At 40.1% G+C, this 20,419-nt stretch overlaps 1 protein-coding gene across 6 annotated transcripts in view; it reads left to right on the forward strand.

Annotated features, from left to right (window-relative positions):
• LOC103040994 (unc-79 homolog, NALCN channel complex subunit) overlaps positions 1–20,419 on the forward strand; it is a 69,304-nt gene that overhangs the window by 21,677 nt on the left and 27,208 nt on the right. For all 6 annotated transcript variants that reach the window (XM_015607908.3, XM_049463672.1, XM_049463673.1 and 3 more), the window contains exons 11-23: positions 2,524–2,552; positions 6,547–6,776; positions 8,605–8,776; positions 10,191–10,421; positions 10,519–10,709; positions 12,392–12,515; positions 13,923–14,063; positions 15,645–15,860; positions 16,186–16,413; positions 17,282–17,423; positions 18,167–18,246; positions 18,340–18,488; positions 19,553–19,710. In XM_015607908.3, coding sequence (XP_015463394.3) covers positions 2,524–2,552; positions 6,547–6,776; positions 8,605–8,776; positions 10,191–10,421; positions 10,519–10,709; positions 12,392–12,515; positions 13,923–14,063; positions 15,645–15,860; positions 16,186–16,413; positions 17,282–17,423; positions 18,167–18,246; positions 18,340–18,488; positions 19,553–19,710 — 2,091 coding nt within the window. The remainder of the gene's footprint in view (positions 1–2,523; positions 2,553–6,546; positions 6,777–8,604; positions 8,777–10,190; positions 10,422–10,518; positions 10,710–12,391; positions 12,516–13,922; positions 14,064–15,644; positions 15,861–16,185; positions 16,414–17,281; positions 17,424–18,166; positions 18,247–18,339; positions 18,489–19,552; positions 19,711–20,419) is intronic.

The raw sequence follows: 20,419 nt of genomic DNA on the forward strand, positions 1-20,419 counted from the left end.
AGGGAATGGGAAATGAGACTGAACAGGGGACTGGACAGTGGGCATAAACGGAGACTGGACATTGGGCTGGACAGGGGATGGGAAACGAGACTGAACAGGGGACTGGACATTAGACAGGACACTGGATAAAAAAGGAGACTGGATGCTGGACAAACACGGAGATTGGACATTGGACTGGACAGTAGATGGAAACAGTGAGTGAACAGGAGACACAAAAGGCAGAGTAGACTGGACAGGACTGGACAGGGGAACAGGGACAAAAACATTGACAGGGACGGACACAAACACAGTGACAGGAACAGGAACTGAGACATTACTGGAAATGGGTACAGGGACACAGACAGGAACTGGAACTAAAATGGGAACGGACATGGGTACAAAAATGGGTAAAGACCCAGGACTGGCACAAGTCTGAGATAAAGTCTGTGAAGCCAGCCTGGGCACAGTTCTGGGGGTGAGTTCCGGAGGTCTTGGGGCTGGCCTAGGAACGTGTGAACGAGGGGTATATACAGTTCTGGGAGTGGGCACCATGAACACAGGGTCAGAACCGGCCGGAGCCGCCGGCACAGGGTCAGGGGCGGCCGGAGCCGCCGGCACAGGGTCAGGGGCGGCCGGAGCCACCGGCACAGGGTCAGGGGCGGCCGGAGCCACACAGGACACAGGAGCTGGAATAGTGGGTTCCATGTGGGCGGCAGGCACTGCTGACACTAGAGCTGGGACAGTGGGAGCTGCTGGAGCAGCGGGAGCAGTAGTAGCTGGAGCTGAGGCAGCAGGTGCTGGAGCTGGAGCTGAGGAAGCAGGTGCTGGAGCTGAGGCAGCAGGTGCTGGAGCTGAGGCTGAGGCAGCAGGTGCTGGAGCTGAGGCAGCAGGTGCTGGAGCTGAGGCAGCAGGTGCTGGAGCTGAGGCAGCAGGTGCTGGAGCTGAGGCTGAGGCAGCAGGTGTTGGAGCTGAGGCTGAGGCAGCAGGTGCTGGAGCTGAGGCTGAGGCAGCAGGTGCTGGAGCTGAGGCTGAGGCAGCAGGTGCTGGAGCTGAGGCTGAGGCAGCAGGTGCTGGAGCTGAGGCTGTGGCAGCAGGTGCTGGAGCTGAGGCTGTGGCAGCAGGTGCTGGAGCTGAGGCTGTGGCAGCAGGTGCTGGAGCTGAGGCTGTGGCAGCAGGTGCTGGAGCTGAGGCTGTGGCAGCAGGTGCTGGAGCTGAGGCTGTGGCAGCAGGTGCTGGAGCTGAGGCTGTGGCAGCAGGTGCTGGAGCTGAGGCTGTGGCAGCAGGTGCTGGAGCTGAGGCTGTGGCAGCAGGTGCTGGAGCTGGAGCTGTGGCAGCAGGTGCTGGAGCTGGAGCTGTGGCAGCAGGTGCTGGAGCTGGAGCTGTGGCAGCGGTGGGTACCACGTGAGCAGCAGGCACCACTGGTACAGGAGCAGGGACGGATGCCACTGTCAAAACAGAAGTGGGCTGCCTTGATGCTGGTGCTGGCGCTGGGTAGGGGTCATCTCTTTTGAGGGGTGCATGGGACAGGAAATCCATTAGATCCCACGAAAGGGGCTTGGCATGCTTACCCCTCCTAGACCTGCCTTTCTTGTCCTGAGGCGTGAGGCAAATGGCGCCAACTCTGACCTCCCCCCCAAAATCCTCCTCACATCTGTAAGGAAGATCCTCCCATTGGGGGTGAGACCCAGCACACTGTCCGTGGCCTCTTCTAAGGCGTCGTGGGTTGGAGGTTTCTTTAGCCTCCGAAACATACCCCACAGGTGTGCCATTAGGAAGAGGCATCCGTCTTATAGCACACCTGGCAAAGGGGTTAACTGCTACGTCCATTTTTGGTCGCGTCTTATGTTACGAATGAGAGGGTGGACGTAAGTGCAGGTATATTACAAATAATTTTAATAAACAAGATAAATGAAAACAAAACAGAAAACAAACACGGGTATCGCATAAATAAAGAAATAAACCCTTAGAAGAAGATAAAGAATAGAACAAAACTAAGTATGACTAAACAAACAAACCACTGAATAACTAGAACACAAGGGACACAAAATAAACTAGGTACACTTACTAAGTTAACAAAACAACAGACCTGGATTCAGGGAACATAGATTCACAAAATACAAAACTTGGTTTTACAGACAGCAAGGATACAAAAGACGCGACAAGCAAACACTCATACAAAGGGCTATTTATACACAAGGAGGGTGAGGACCGGTAATGAGGGGGCGGGGTTACAAACAGGACACAAGGTGACAACACTAATGGCTAGGGCGGGGCTAGGGCGGAGACAGGACAATAACAAAACAATACCATGTGCTCAAAAAAGCACATGGCAGGAAACACAAGACAGGAAAACAGGGCAGGAGCACAGAAAACCAAAAGAGGCAAAAACACAGGACAGACAGGCTAACATGTGACAATCTCTGTGTGTATAAGGTAATATTGGATGGTGTATTTTTGTATTATTGGATGATTTAATGTTTTCCTGACTTGTTTGAATGTTTGAATTCTATGATTGATAAAACCTGTATGGTTTCACCCGAACAGCTGAAATATCGGCTATATGTCAGAAGAAGGTAAGCTCTTGGCAGTGGGTATTTGATGTGTGGTGGTGAAGTTTGTGTTTTGAAGTATGTTTTCATGTCAGTGTCACTTCATGTCTTTGAGCATGGGGAAGGGCCTTTTCTGTTCTTTTAAAAACAGTCATATTTTATATAACTATACAGACATACAGTACACCTGTATTCATTTATTCTTCAGGCTACACATCCTGTATTTAGACTGGCTGTCATTTGTACTTGTGACTCTTGTTGTGCTTTGCATGGCAGCCTGTATCTCACCTGAAATCCATTATCCATCATCAGCTCACATTTTCACACTTATATTCATGGTTAGATCTTGTTAAACTCATTTGCTAACATTACCATATATTGGGGCTGTTTCTCTGACAGGGATTAAGCCTAGTCATAGACTATTTTTTTCCTTTAAGTGGAAAATCTCCAGTCAGACTGCTGTGTAGTCCTAGCTATGTAAATGCTGTAAAAGTCTAGGCTTAGTCCCTGTGTGGGAAACTGCCCAATAGACTTTAAGGAACATGTTAAATCTCTTTACATTGGTTATATAACAGTACATATAAATAAAAAGATGCCACAATCGTTTGGTTTGATAGAGATTCTTGTTTACTCACTATTATGACAAAATCATGGATAGTTGTATCTAAATCAGTTGTTAAGTATTATTTCGGGGAGGGGGGGTTTGGGCTTGGGAACACCGACACCTCTGTAAGTTGTGAGCCATGGCCAAACAACATGAATTTGTAATCAAGCAAGGCTTAATGGAGTTGTGCTGACATTTAACATTCTTTAATCCATATTTTTACATGTATGCTGAGAATATGTCATAAAAAAACATTACCACCCCCAGTGGACAATGCATTGGGTGTCAATGATCGTGACAATCAGCATCTATATTGATCTGTGAATGTGAACAGAAAATTACACCATATACCTTTTAAGAACATGGTTCTGGTGGACTCCAAATGGCAAAGCAGACTAAGGCGCTGCCACTATGATCAGGTAAACATTGGTTTGAATCCTGTTCATGCAGCTTGCCATCAGCTGCCGGAGCACTAAGAGAGCAAAACTGGCCTTGCTCTCTCTGGGTGTGTAGTTGAAGCTCTTTCTCCTCATCACTCTAAAGGGTGATATCAATCAGCACAAGGCGGCTGTGAGCTGATGTATCAAAATGGAGTCGCTGCACTTTCCTTCGAGCGCTCTGTGATGCTACGAAGCGAATCAGCGAGCAGTGGGCAGTAATCTCAGGTACTCTGCCTGGATGAACAGCCACACAGCGTTTGCACACGAGACAGCTGTCCTGAAGCTTAGAGTGTTTCACCCCTTTTTAATCCACAATCTTTTAAATAGGTTTTGTCACTGTGCAGAATGATCTTTTGACTCTTACCTGGACTAATGCCAGCATTGCTTTGGATGATTACTCCTTTTTATATTTGAAAACTTTTTTTGATATGCGTGCCAGAAATAGTAGCATATATTTTTTATAGGTACAGATAAACTTTTCCTATTATTTTGACATTTCCAAAGCAATCCCACTTACAGTAGTTACATAATGTATAATAAATGTGTGATGTTTTATAACAATCTGTTCTGTGTTATGTATTTAGCTATTATCTATATCTGGATTGATTTCGTTCCATCGTGGACTAGGATTTTACCTTTGTTAACTTAACAAAAAAACGTGTCTCCTAAAAGTCTCCAGTAAAGAAATAGCGCTTTTACCTCAATCAAGATTCACAGCTAAGGTGCCTTTGAGCAAGGCATCTAACCCCTATTTGCTCCCCTGGCACTGAAATGGCTGCTCACCACTCTTTGTGTGTGTTCCCCCTATTGACAAGAGTGTGACTGAGATTGTGGGTGTTCACTGCAATGGATGGGATGGTACATTGGGATGGGATGGAAATTGAGTAAAATAAATTAATAAACAAATAAGCTCAATTGGCTTTGCTCTCTCAGGGTGGGTAGATAGCACTTTCTCCTCTTATTACCCTTAGAGTGATGTTGTTCAGCACAGGCATTTGGTAGCTGATGTATCAGAGTTGGGGATCCTGCGCTTTCCTCTGAGCACACTGGCTACCCAGTGATGCTGCATCAGTCTCAGTTCCAAAAGAGGCAGTGGCTGACTTCACCTACATTAAAAAAATAACTCATTGGATTAACTCAATTGAATTGTGGGCAGGATTTCCACACATCGACTTTGTGTAGCCTCAACTCAACCTAATTGCCTCCATGGAACACAAAGTAATTGAGTTGGTCGAACCCATATTTATTATATGTAGCCACAATAACTGAAATACCCCAGTGTACTACAATGTAATTGAGTTGGTCAAACACATCTTTATCTAATGTAGCCACAACAATATACATATATTAAATGGCCTAAACCAATTTAAATTTATGCAATGAAACCTAAGAGTGTTGATCCAAAATAAATTTGTTATATTGAACTTAACAAATACATATACATGTATATTTAAAATTAATATTTTCCTGAACTTGTATTTAGTCTTCTTTCTGGTTTCATTCAACTATTTTTTTTAAATACTCAGATCTTTTTTAAATACTTAAAGATCTCAGTTTGAATGTATATGTGCCCACAAATGTTCCAACTCAAAATAGTTGAGTTGAGATGTTTAGAAATCTCCAATTTTATGTAAAACAGACCTAATTTATTTGAGTTCAAACAACTTCTGGGTTTACAGTGTACCTCAGTTGTCCCCCCCACCCCACTTCAGACACAAAACACAACATTTGGTTGTTGTTTTTTATTATTATTCAAAACAGCATAGAGCACAACTCTGCCCAACCAGAACTTGGCACCATGTGCCATCAGCCGTGAAGTAAAAAAACACTTAATCCCTTCAAACATTTCAATATTTCAAGCAAAGAAAAGAGGCACTCAGGCTGGAGGCAAAGCCAGGCCACCCTCCACACTTACCTCACGCCGCTTTATGACGGTCTTTCTCTTCCGGCTTAGGCACATGCGCACGAGAAGGTCCCGAATTAAAACAAACACATTTGTATTGGGTTCATGAATGATGGGTAAATGTATTGGGTTAAAACAATTCGATCTAAATGCATTTAATATTTAACCAATTTGTTCGAGCAAATCAAGCAAAAAGATAATGTGGCTCATCAAAGGAGGGCTTGGGTAATTTTTTTGAGTGTACTTGTGTTGGGGTCATTACTAGTAATAGGGGAGTCCTAATCTGTTTGTGGCCATCCAAATTGGGAAGAAAATGGCAAATTAAAAAGAACACAAAGGCAGTATTCCAAAACTGCAGTTTTACATGTCTTTTTGTTAAAAAGAGGTTCGAGAAAAAGAGGTTTAATCCCCTTGACCAGCAAGAAGTGGGGGCAGGAGGAATTAAGGAATAAAGCTTCTTCCTCTCCCAGCATTCACATCTAAAATAGTGCAGTTATTTTCAAATAAGTTAAAATTTCTGGATCTCATTCTAATTCTAATTAGCATCCATTTATCAGCCCATTGATAAATGGTTTGCATAGTGCAAATGGAAGCATATCACTTTATATAAAATTCTAAAGCACACAGTGACTTTATATCTAAAAACCTAACATATGGTTTTGGGATTTACATTTAAAGCTTATTGTTTGAGAGATTCATGCAGCTAGACCACTCTCAAAGCTGCACATCATTCACACCTACATCTGTTTGTTCATACTACTAGTATGCTGTTGTGACAGATGGAACCAGTAAAGCAGCATATCAGATCATTTAATAGATTGCCCTGCATCTCTGGAGCATTGCTTTTAGAGAATGATCAGATTAAGCCTGGCCCACACTCATCATGCTTTTTATTTTTAGAAAAGTGAGATGCTCTGGGGACACCCTTCACTGTCTGGGAACAATAGCACTGGATCCACGTCACACATAAATCACTGTGTTGCTGCTGCTCGGCATGGATGAGTGTTATTGATTCCCTTCCTCTTACCACCTTCTCCCAACCTCTCTCGCCCCTCTCTCCCTCACCCTCAGAACTGCAGCTCTCATGTGAGGCGGGCAGTCGTCACCTGCTTCTCGGCTGGCTGCTGCGGTCGGCATGGCAACCGACCCGTGCGCTACTGCAAGCGTTGCCATGTCAACCATCACAGCAGCGAGGTGGGGGCTTCAGCAGAGACTCATCTGTATCAGACATCCCCCCCGCCCATCAACACCCGCGAGTGTGGAGCTGAGGAACTGGTCTGCACTGTGGAGTCCGTCATCAGGTACACTAACACTGCACTGCACTGTCCAGCACTGATCCGTAACTACCATATGCTACAAAACATACTGACAGTTGGTGGTAGTGCTGCACAATATTACATTTTGGTATCGCCAGTGCAATGTCATTCATATCAAAGAAAGTGCAAGGTCATGTAAAGCAAATTAAATCAAACATATATACAAGTTAACTTATGAATTAAGACACCGCTGTAAGTATGAAAACAATGTTTCAATAACCCCAATATTGGACTGTACCATATTTCCAGTGTAAGAACAATTTCATATTTGCTTATACAAAAATGTTAATTTTCTTTGTCTGAAATATTGTTGTCAGAAAATACAGGATTCACAGAAAACACATAATGCTGTGAAGTCTGTAAACTTTATAATCAGTACTAAAAAGTTGTTAATTGTTTAGATCTAGTTAATAAAGTTGACAGTGAAGTTAGAGACTGATAAAACTATATAAATAGAATAATAGAATTTTCTGACCATTTTATTGGTACTGTAATAGTATATAAATACCTAATTAATAACTGAATAATGTGCCTGATGAGGGAAAGTGCAAGAAACTATAAATAAACACATAATGGAGACAGAAAATTTATGTTAAACCTGCTCTGAGGAGGTCAAAAATTCAGTTCTACTGCATCTAAAAACTCTGCCTCAATTAATAATGCAAGAGCAAAGATTTTTCCATTTATTACATAGATGTGGCAGCAACCTTCTGAATGTTAGCACCCCCACTGGTTGCTGTGACAAAGTCTGATGCAGAAAAGCCTCAGATTGGATGCTTTCAACTCTGCCCATGCCTCACTAAGCCCCACCTGATAGAAATAGACTGACTACTAATGATAATAATAAACATATTGTAGCATTTCATACCAATTTGCCCATTCTATGGAGAGAATAAAAAAATAATTTTTTACAATTTATTTCAAATTTTATCCCATTTTCTCTCCAATTTAAAAAGGCCAGTCATCCAACCCACTCATTAGAACTCCCTCTATCGCTTGTAATGCCTGTTCAACACTACACTCTAAAAAACAGAGGTACGATATGAGTACTTTTTTGTACTCAAAGGTACACTCTTCATAATTGTACCCTCAAAGGTACAATATTGGTCTTTACAGGGTCAGATTTGTTTACAAAGTAAATTCTAACAGCAATAAGTACAAATTTGTACCATTTAAGCAGCCAAAAGGTACATTCAGTATTCTGTATCACTGTACTAATAAACAATATATATTTTAATTGCACATTTTTTATTTGAAAGCCAGACAATTTTGGATCATCAAGTTTTTGAACCATATTTAGTTGATGATAATGTTTATACTTTTTATAATATTTACTGGCTCAAAAACCATGGGTACAAAAAAGGACTTTCACTGAAAGATACTTTTTTGTACCTCAATATTAGGTACAGCCCCAGCGACAAGCTTTGTACCCTTTTAAGTACAAATCTGTACTTATTTTCTTAGTGTGTAGAAGAGTCAAGACTAGCACATGCCTCCTTTAACACATGTGAAGTCAGACTCCACCTCTTTTCCAACTGCCAAAGATGTAGCATTACTGGTTATTAGTCCTTGGTTGGCATTCTCAGAGAAAAGCGCAGCAACCCAGCTTCATTACATCAGCTAACAGATGTCTGTGCTGACCGGCATAGTCTTGGGAGTAAAGTAGAGTGTACCATCTACCCACCCAGAGAGAGCAAGGCCAGTAACTGGCCAGTAAGTGTCATTAAATACCTAAGGTTACAGCTGCACTCTACTTGAGTTGTGTTATTCACTGTGCTATTGGACTTAGTCTGTGTTACTCTGTTTGGGACAGCTTGCTGAAAGAGGCAGAGATCCATGCAGAGCAGCGGGAGTTTGAGATGAACCGACGGCGTCAGATGGGCCTCTCTACTTCCCACCACTCACTGGACAACCTGGAATTTGACAACAAAGAGGATGATCAGCATGACCAGAGACTTCTCAGTCAGTTTGGCATCTGGCTCTTGGTAAGCATTCATATCTGGGTGTATGTTATATGTGTAACTTTGAGTTTATTGCATTAAATTTACTTGTTCCAAATATGTGAATATAATACAAACAATTTTAAACAGGTTTCAATAAAGCAGATTTAAACATGACATTTTCTTTGTTCACTATGTCCTTCACTACCAATACTCCTTTACTAAGACTATGACTGTTGTATACTGAAGACCCCCAGCTAATATACCCTTGGATTTATCACACTCATCCCATCACAGTATTCTACTGTTTTACAGTCCCCATACTTCCTTTGCCAGGCTTTGGAAACCTCATTCTATACTATACCAATATAGCCCATTTAATAGGCCTGTGTGGGGCTCACATGGGTGTAATATGGGCCAAGTTGCCCTTAAGGTGGGCAAGGGCATGAGTTTGACTCTACTAGACCTATCATGGTAGCTATTTCAGTTTGAACAAGAAATGCCACTGATAATATACTAGCATAATAGTGTAATTACATATTTAAAAAAACAATGAATGTTAATAATTAAGGTAAATAAAGAATAAAGTATATTTAAATACATTAAATTAAACCAAGACATAAACGTATTTAGGTTTATAGGCTCTCCTTTAATGAATATTAAGGAAAGCAAAATACAGCTCTGGGAAAAATTAAGAGACCAATTCAGTTTCTCTGATTTTGTTATTTATAGGTTTAAGTTTAAGTAAAATTAACATTGTTTTATTCTATAAACTAAATTCCAAAAAGAAATAGTATCATTTAGAGCATTTATTTGCAGAAAATGAGAAATGGCTGAAATAACAAAAAAGATGCAGAGCTCTCAGACCTCAAACAATGCAAACAAGTTCATATTCATAAAGTTTTAAGAGTTCAGATATCAATATTTGGTGGAATAACCCTGGTTTTTAACCACAGTTTTTTTCCTCCACCAGTCTTACACACTGCTTTTGGATAATTTTATGCCACTCCTGGTGCAAAAATGCAAGCAGTTCAGCTTGGTCATTTTAAATGGTCTCTTAATTTTTTTTAAAGCTGTATATTAATATTTTATATAGGTAATTTCCATATATTGTTTAATAAGTCCATAAAGTAACTATCTCACCTAGGTCTCATCTAGGCCCCATGTGCAGTGTACATCCCAAACATGGTCCATGTGTAACCCTTCCTGGTCCCATCTCAGACCCTGATGAGGTCCATCACTGATATCCATATGTGGACCCCAATGGAACTTGTAGAGAAATCTTTCTAGAGAACTTTCTGGTTCTGTTTTTCAATTGATCTGCCCATGCAGTCCCCCATAGGCATGTTATCTATGTGCTTACTACAGTCCCACAGCTGTACTAACCAAGAAGCTAATCCCATTAACATCCATTTCCAAACCCACTCCCCCCTGTGTCCACTCCCCTACACTGCCCCAGGTGAGCCTGTGTACCCCCAGTGAAAACACGCCCACAGAGAGCCTGGCCAGGCTGGTCAGCATGGTCTTCCAGTGGTTCCACTCTACCGCCTACATGATGGATGACGAGGTGGGCAGTCTGGTGGAGAAGCTCAAGCCTCAGTTTGTGACAAAGTGGCTAAAGACAGTGTGTGATGTGCGCTTTGATGTCATGGTCATGTGCCTGTTGCCCAAGCCAGTGGAGTTTGCCAGGGTAAGAATGTGATTTTAACGATGTTATGAGATTTTAATACAGCTTCTGTTGAATTGGGCCTGAGTCTCTGAGTCTTTGTATTTGCATGTGTTTATAGGTGGGTGGTTATTGGGATAAATCCTGCAGTACAGTTTCTCAGCTGAAGGAGGGACTCAACCGTATCCTGTGTTTGATCCCCTACAACGTCATCAGCCAGCCGCTGTGGGAGTGCTTTATGCCAGAATGGCTGGAGGCAATTCGCACTGAAGTGCCTGACAACCAGCTGAAGGAGTTCCGGGAAGTGCTTAGGTATAGAGCGTTCTGCTAAAAAGTGATATATGTTGATTATTTATTTATATCAGAATTTAGGGTGGGAGATAAGATAGATGGCATATAATGATATATAAAGTTTAAGGCTATTTATATTTTTCTTGCCTGGGAAAGCACTATATAACATTTCAATTCGGATACAGTATGTTTCTCACCTGATTTAATTTATTACGGAACTGGGTGTTGGATTGGATTGGATTGGATTGGAACTAAAAATACTGGCATTTCTTCATCTAATGACCCAGTAAACAGATTTATATATTATATGTTTTATGTATTATTTATTATACACACTCCTGATCATGCACACCCCTTCTAATCAATGCCTTCTGCTACTTTAATAAGTTGCACCCATTGTTGACACAGATGGTCAAACGCACACACACAGCTTTTCTAGTCCCTGTAGGAAAGTACTTTCAATATAGGACAGGACTCTTCGGGGCAGATAAAAAAGAAACCTATTAGAACCATGCTTAACCTTCCCTGGACAGTAGAGACAGTTACTGTAATGAAAACAGGATAAACACTTTTTTTACCTTGATTTTGTAAGAAATAGTGAATAAGCAGGTCTCTTAATACGTCTGTCCATATAGTGTGTGAATATATATTTTAATGTTGAAATAGAAAACTCAACTCAACTCAATTTTATTTATAAAGCACTTTAAAAACAGCAACAACAGCTGAAACAAAGTGCTGTACATAGAAAACTATAAAACATAAAACAAACACTAAAACAATAAGACAAGTCAAAAGTCAAATAGTAAAAAGTATTTAATAAAATACATAAAAAAAATATTTAAATCGAATCATTTATTATAAAAACAAGTCATCTTATTATTAATGTAATAATTTACTGATTTCCTGTTTTGGAAAAGTCAATCCACAAAAAAGTGATTATGAAAACATGCTTTCCCCTGGCAATGTAAATCGCCATTTTTTATTTTATCTGTTTACTTATTTATTCATTTTTAAGACAAAGAACTATTTACTTTAAACACGAGGAAGCTTAGTCTTTCATACAAAGAGGAGAAAAGAAAAAAAAAATCTTAATAGTGGCAGTGCACACATGGCTCATGGCATGTTTCCTGTTTGCCCCTGTTCAGGAAGCACAGTTATCTCAGTGATTTTTTTGGCCGTGGGCCTTAAAGGCAGTTTTTTCGTCACTACTCGCCTGTCTCTATTAATATGAGGTCATCTATTTTCAACCATAGTTAAGATTTAGGTGTTTAGAGGCATGGCTTAAAGCATCCCGAGTGATGCTCAGGTATAGTGTGTTTAAGCACCCTCCAGCCCTGCCTGATTTGTCTCTACTATGATGGCAACGTAGGTGGCGTGACCTCCAATACAAACAAGGTCAAACGTGGAATTCCCTCTGGCTCCACTGAATTTATTTCTGTGCTGAGCAGCCCTGTAGAGGTCACTGTTAATGAGAAGACAGCAGTTAGCATCCAAGGGCCCTTTAGCTACGTCTCCTGCCCTCCTTCGTCTCGCTGTTATGTTGTCCAGCTCCACTATGCTTTCCTTCTGTTTTAATTAAGTCTGTAGGTTGGACCTGATAAGAACAAAGTGCTTTGCTTGCTACTTTTGCCTTGAATATGAAGCAGGTTGTGCTCGGCTCGTCTTGTTCTCTCTAACCCTTTTCTCTCTTCTTTTCCCTGCAGCAAAATGTTTGATATAGAGCTGTGCCCACTGCCCTTTTCCATGGAGGAGATGTTTGGTTTCATAAGCTGTAGATTCACAGGATACCCTGCGTCAGTACAGGAGCAAGCTTTACTGTGGCTACATGTGAGTGTGTTGAAGAAGATTTTTATTATCATTCTACAACAAAAGGCTTGTTTTTTTCCAAAAAAATTTAAATAATAGTATATTTATAGAGCTATTTTATAAATCTGTAAATCGAGTAAGACACTTTGTCAAAGCTTTGAAAGTTTCTATAGCCTAACAGGGCATGTATATAAATCGCATAGATAAATTGGAAAAAGATCTTGTACATGAATATTACACATCTGGTATCTGTTTTTTCTGTTTCATTCATAATGTTTTGGTTGATTTATGGCAATAAATGTTCCTTTTTGCACATTTATACAGTATTCCTAACCTCTTTTGGCAATACAGGCTTGGATTGTAGACTAATATATAGACCCTGTTAAAAAAAATCCCTATAACTTCAGTTTGAGTGGACCGAGTTAAACTGCTAGAGATTACATATGATTTAAATTCATTGCAAATATTTGTATCTCCATTTACATTTTTCCAATTTATACATAATCTGAATTTGACAATGCTTTACATTTTGTAAAACTGTTATGGCAAGTGGACCCATAAAGACACACCAAAATTAACACTGACCTCTACTGACAGTTTGGAAATTAAATAAAAAAATAACGATGCAGGTTATGAAACCTAAATATATGTTATATTGTACATCTGGTGTGGCAGTGTATGAGTTTCTGCCATAACAAAATCTGATCGACTAAAATGCTTATTAATTAAGTCAAGATTTTTTTATTGTCATTCCATCTGAGTACAAGTACACAGTGTAATTAAATTACGTTCCTCCGGATCCGTAGTGCAAACAGTTGTGCAACACAGAATTACAAACACTACAATAAATACAATAAATACAGCAGACATGAGACAATTAACTTCAAGCCACACCCTGTTCCTGATTTCCCATTTCAATCAACTTCACACACTCCAGTTTTGCATAGCAAAATCTAGAATGTGTCTATTTTGGGCGGATTAGGGAGAGAAAATATAAAGGCATGGCCCATGCAGAGTATGGATCTGGGTCAGTGGTATCGTGAGACAAACACTGTGAGCTGTAGCTCCCAGATAAGAGTTGAGCCTTTTGATGTCACATTTTCAGCCAATAACTGCTCCTGCTTTATGATTATAAACACTGTTACTGCAGTGAGATTTCACTTGTGGTGTATGTTTAATGCTAATATTTCTGGTTGGTTATTAACAAAAATTACCATGTACCAAATTTTAGAATGAATATACTGTATTAAATGGTCATACCAGAAAAGTGATATTATTAAGTCGAATATATTCTATGCTCAGAACTCAAGATTATTACTGCTTTCAATCTCAAAGAACAAACCCTAAGGGCTGCCATTTTAAATGTAAGTTTTGGGGAAGATTAAATAATTCATTTTTTGTTTTTCTGTGTAATGAATCTATTCACAGGTGCTGTCACAGCTGGACATAGTAGTGCCTCTGCAGTTGCTGATTGGCATGTTCTCTGATGGCGTGAACTCTCTAAAGGAGCTGGCCAATCAGAGAAAGGCTCGAGCTGCGGACATGACGAGAAATGCAGGGGCCAGAAGGGTACGGCCCACATTATCACCTGAAACATGCTCACTGTAATATACATAATAATCAGGCAGTCTGTAAAAAGCGTGAGAAAGACAGACATGAGTCTTCTCAATTACTTGGTGTAAAATTGAAGGCAAGCTGGTTGTCATAGCAACAAGCCGAAGACTAAATATAGTCTTGTTAAATGGCTTGATTATTGGCAAGCAGGATAAAGTAATCTGTCCAAACACAGCTGGACGAGTGAATGGAAAAGGACATAGTGTTCCCAGAGCACAGTGTCTCACTTCAGTATGACAATAAATAAATACTGAGAAAACATGAATGTTTTTCACAAGCACTGCTGACAATACTGGAATCTATTAGGGCATCAGTTCCCGTTTCATTTAATCTATTTGTTATGCAAAACAAGTTCCAGATCATGGATCTGACAATTAAATAGTATCTATCTATCTATCTATCTATCTATCTATCTATCTATCTATCTATCTATCTATCTATCTATCTATCTATCTATCTATCTACCTACCTACCTACCTACCTACCTACCTACCTACCTACCTACCTGATGCTTGCTCCTACAGACTACAACATCGAGTCCAGGCAGATCATAATGTATGATCTACAAGTTTAAGTACAGTAAATTAGCCTTGGGGAATCACTACATTGATGGTGAGGGTCAGAAACTGGGGAACACACCCAGTACGCAAATATAGTGATTCAAAAGCCAATAAAGAAAAGATGCAGCAACAGGCTAAACTAAGTTATTTTAAGTTGATTTAACTTAAATATCTCTGTTGGGTATATAATCTATATGTGAATACAAATGTTTGCCTACATTATTACAGTTAAGTAATGTTTAGAAATATTCAGTTTAACTTGAAACAGACAACTTTTGGGTTTTCAGTGTACGTGAGCTGTTTCTGCCTATACTGGAGACTGATTGGTGTGTAGAATGTTGTCAGTTCAGCGAGTTTCCTTTACAGGTGTTGTGCCAAAGTCTGACCCCTACCAGAATTCGATTCCTTCCAAGCATACGCATATCATACAGCAGAATGAGTGTAACACTTCTCTCTCCGATTCATTTTTTTTGTTTCTGTTTATAATTAAGAGTTAATCTACAGTCACAGTAGATACAGGAGTCACCAGAGTAATCAGACTTATCAGACTAATCACATATTAATGCATGACATGTGCATGCCAAAGGGAGTCAGCTTTTGGCACAACACTAGTTCTTTTTTCTTCTTCTGTTGCTAAATGATTGATGTAAGTCTGACTCATCTTCCTGTAATTGATCCAAAAATATGAACCATCTAGAAAAGTGTTTTCACACTGCAGACAAATCAGACCATGGTTCAGTTGATCTGACCAAATTTTGGGGGGTGACGTAAGCCATGACACCAGTCACGCCTGCTGTTTTGGTTCAAATCAAACTGAAAGGTCTGAAGGTGCAAACCGAAAATGCAGGTGTAAAAGAACCATTATTGAAATAAATAGTCTACTGTAATAGACTCTGATGACGATCAACAGTTTTTGTACAGAGTACATGTATGTGTTTTGTAGTCATGTGACTCATGTATGTGCTTTTCTTTGTAGGTGAGTGTAGTGTCAGACCCTGGCAGAAGGGGGCAACACAACACTCTGAGTCCGTTCCCCAGTCCGTTTCGGAGCCCCTTCCGCAGCCCCCTGCGCTGTAGCCCCTTTAAGAACCTGGGACATGCCACAGGCAACTGTGCTCTGGACCTAGACTGTGACGATGATGACATGAATCTGGGCTGCTTAATTCTTATGTTTGACCTCGTCCTTAAACAGGTGAACAGCTCTCAGGGATGTCTAAAAAGAGAAAGCTCGGCTTCTAAGATCTGACTGGCTAAACAATTGGATTAATCAAAGAAAATTATTGTCAGTTGAAAGTTCAGTTGAATTCTCTGTCATGTTAACCATTAAGACCTTGTGCTTATTTTAAGTGATTATTAAATATGGATGTATTTAAGGCTATACACTGAAGTGTTTTCACAGCAGTTTAATGGTGACTTTACAGGTAGAGGCTATTTTTAAGTAACCTTCCCATAAACATGGTAAAAGGTTCAGCCAGACTGAAAATGTCTGATGCCTTTCTGCCACTATGTGTGTGTAGATGGAGCTGCAGGATGACGGAGTGATGCTGGGTTTGGAGGGCAGTCTAGGCAGGGACATTGTGGGCATCATTAACAGCGTGTTCCAGGCTCCCTGGGGCGGATCACACACCTGCCAGAAGGATGAGAAGGCTCTAGAGTGCAGCCTGTGCCAGTCCAGCATCCTCTGCTACCAGCTGGGCTGTGAGCTCCTCCAGAGACTCACTCCCCCTGATGAGATACGTCTAGTGGTGAGACTATGTTCTGTTTTTGTACTTGGTGAAGACATGGAATCCTGCATTTACACTATCTCATTTACATTTACATTTACATTATGTACCTGTAAGTAATACAATCTTTCTGAAGCCTTATTTGGGCTGGATTTGTCTAAATGTGCCATGTCAGTTACTTTTACAAGGTAAACATACCCACATCAATAAAGAGTCCTGAGACATAAAAGTGACCTCAGATTAAATTAATTTTGTGGCATTTTTTTGTTATATACTCTTATGAAGTACAGAGAAACTGGAAGAGATGTATAGCTTTGTTTGCATGGCACAGATACCGTGGGATGTTCAATTCTGTGGCAAACCTCCGGTGCTAAATTATATCAAATGACAATTATCCAATCCAGAGAATGTGCCGAAGTGCTCTTCACATTAAAAAAAATATTTTGGACTATTTTTTAGGTTAGAAGTGACACGTATTCTCTGTGCAGCCCTAATACACCATCTTTGTAATAGGCATGTTGTTTTTGGATGTGACAGCAGTGCATAAATCAAGTAGCCACTGCCATCTCATCCATTTATGCTAAGATTTCTTATCGCGGGCAAATCGTTCATGTACATTCCCACCTCTTTATATCTGAATAGGGCTTAAGCCTAACTCTAAATCTGCGTTTTTATCTATTCTGTTTTAAAGCATAAAGCATTCAAGTTAGGTTTAAAAACTGCTCATAAAGGCCAACCCATTTGATTGGTCCTGAATTTGTAGTTCTGGACATTTTTTCTCCCAAATCCCTACTAATACAAATAAACTTAAACTGAAAAAAACATATCTAATGATGGTCACTGGTGATCTGTGTGCACTGTCCCAGTTATTTTGTGCTGTTCCTAACAGGAGCCTGCAGACAGTCTGGAAGAGAGTCTGGTCTTTCCCAGGTCAGAGCAGCAAACAGAGGAGATCACAGAGGAGGGGGACAACACATCTGGTGCTAATTCAGATAACCCTGGCAACCAGAGTCACTCCCCTGACAATCCACGTATGTATCCATGGCAGCTATCTGCAGAATTAGGTTACAGTATCAGTATCAGTGTTACGTCCATTTCTGTTCATCATACTGTAGAAACCAGGTGGTTTACACTCACTTTACCTTTACTAAGATTTAAGATCAAATTAAGTATTATATAATGTGAGAAAACAGTAATGTGATCCTGGAGGTTTAAAGAATGGAACATTCAAGTGTACTACATTAAACAGGTGAAGCATTTGTGAATCTACACACAGTAAATTGACGCATAGAAATGTACAATCGATACACTGTTCGGATGGTGTTCTTGTGTATAAAAACAAAACAGTATAATTAGCCCCTCCCCCAGATAAACCCAGAAGCCTTCCTGGCTATGGACTCATTTATTCAGACAAGTGTGAATATACTCTTGTCCATGTCCATGTCTATGTCCATGGGTTTAGAATGAGGCCCAAAAAAATAATTTGTTGGTATCATAATATTTTTGTTCATGTAGTGTGCCTTTATGAATCAATAAAATAGAATACATTGGTATTCCATGTAAGTTTGGACCTTTTTTAATGGTTAGTTTATCATGGGATGTAAAGCGGTGCTTATCAACCTGGTCTTTAAGGCCAGTTTGAGAACCACTGTTTAGAGCATTCCTGAACATTCCAGCAAAGTGTGGAAAATGTTTCTCTGGTTCAAAATAAATAAAACTAAATAAAACAGTAAAATTCTAGTCCCTTTCAGTAATTCAGTTTTCTCTTCCACAGCCTTAAGAAATAACTCTGAAAGAAAATTCTCCTACCAGCAGCTTCCAGTTTCTCTCAGACTTATTTACACCATACTACAGGTAAACGTTGATGATAAAATTCTACATTCTGTGCTATGCATGCTGCTGCCTGTTTGTGTCTGTAATCAGGTGAATTTTGCATCCTGTCTGTAGGAGATGGCAAAGTTTGAGGAGCCAGACATTCTCTTCAATATGCTGAACTGTCTGAAGATCCTGTGTCTGCACGGGGAGTGTCTCTATCATGCCCGCAAAGACCAACCTCATTTCTTGGCGTATATCCAAGAGAAGATGCTTATTCCCTGGTAGGAACTATGACTAATGACTGTGACCATGACTGTGACTAATTAGTATTTATACTGGTGTGTAGTTCGTGTTACAGTTTTTAATTTAATTAGGGGTGGACGATATGAACAAAAAATGCAATGTGTGATTAGAATTTTGGCTATCCTGATTTCAATGCAAAATGCGACAAATTAAGAACCTAAAGTAGTTTAAGCTCCTCAAAGGGACTTTTTCGGCACTGTGCATTAGCGGTGTGCCATATCATATTGTGTGTGATAATATCGCTAAACATTTTTGAATAACATGAACTGTATTATACCCTGTTTTTTGCAAAAGAAAAGAAATACACTGTTCTCATTTCACATTATATAACTACTAGACACTGATTATATCTGTCCAGGATGATTCTTTTTATTTTAATCCTGGATATATTCAGATATTTGGAGTGCATTATTAGTATCATTACACTCTGGATCATTGACTTCTGTTACAAATCTGATAAAATATACTACTTGTTGCAGTAGTGTATCCTTAAAATATTTTTTTCATTCAATGTTTTGTCATATCGCCAAGAGTATTGTTATCGCAAAAAAAAACTAATATCGTAATATTATTTTAGGGCCATATCACCCACCCCACTGTGCATGGCTGCATTAATGTTTCTCACAGTAAGACGTAGTAAGACTGTCTCACTCTGCCTCCAACCTCATTGTGTCATGTGGCCACAGTCTGCAGCATGAGAAGCTCCCTCTGTTGCTACATGAGGATATTGAAATTTAAGCTCATTTTAAAAAGAAAAATATGATTTATTGTACACCCATTGTTGTAAGTAACAGCAATAACAGCAATTTGAATTTGCTCTTCTGTACAGTACTTTCACAGCTCTTTCTGTGTATATTGTAAAAACTCATATTTCAGTAATGTAAAATGCTTATAATCATACATCTGCATTGTTTACGTGGTTTTAAACATGATATAATTAAGGCACAGATGATAGGCTACGATATGATATGATAGAGAATAAAAAAGAGCTCCAATGATGGTGTGTGCGCATATGTGATATAATGTCTGCTCTGGTGGCCAGCCTGTGGTCCATGCTGAAGTCTGAGTTCTGCCAGCTGGCCTCCCTGGCAGTGCCTCAGCTGCTCCACGCTCTCTCGCTGTCCCATGGCGCGGACATATTCTGGATGCTGGTGGAGAGCAGTTTCAACAGCAAGGACTGGAAGATCCGCTTTGAAGCAGGTCAGATCCATTTGCAAGTGTCTGGTTGTATGAAGCCATTTGTATTCATTGAATGAATGAATTCTCAATGTGTTCCTAGTGTTGAAATAAATAGCCAATCATGCTGCGGTGCTGTGCTGTGCTCCGCCCACTTTGCGCACTCTCTTTCAGTGTCCTGTTGTAATCTTGTTCAGGGAGCATCTGTGAAAATGTGTGTGTGTGTGTGTGTGTGTGTGTGCGCGAGTATGCATGCTCAATTCTCTTTTGGTTGCCATGGTTACCAGTCTGCCTCCTACAGAGCTGAGAAATTGCGGGATTAAAGCAGCCTCTTATGGTGATTGGCAGAGAGACACACTGACCTTGTTGGGGAGTCGATAGGACGTCCCACTAATAAATAAAATCATCACTGTAGAGCAACAGTGCAGTTTGTGAGGTGTCAGTGTATTGATGAACCGTGATTAAAAAAAACACTGGGGGACAACCAATTAGAAACCTACCTGATGAATGCAATTAAAAGCTGAGGGGGATGGAAATGATGGTCGTATTTTATCTTATGTGTCTGTAGCAACTGTGTTGTTACAACAACAGTGTAACTACTGGTGATGTAAACAGTGTTACAGATTATGTAAATACATGTGTGTATCAGATTTACACATGTGTACAACTATTGCTAAAACAGCATTTTACCTATTACTCTTATATTACGCATATGGTCTATTTTATTTAAATA

Source organism: Astyanax mexicanus, chromosome 14 (genome assembly GCF_023375975.1).
Source record: "Astyanax mexicanus isolate ESR-SI-001 chromosome 14, AstMex3_surface, whole genome shotgun sequence".
Lineage (NCBI taxonomy): Eukaryota > Metazoa > Chordata > Actinopteri > Characiformes > Acestrorhamphidae > Astyanax > Astyanax mexicanus.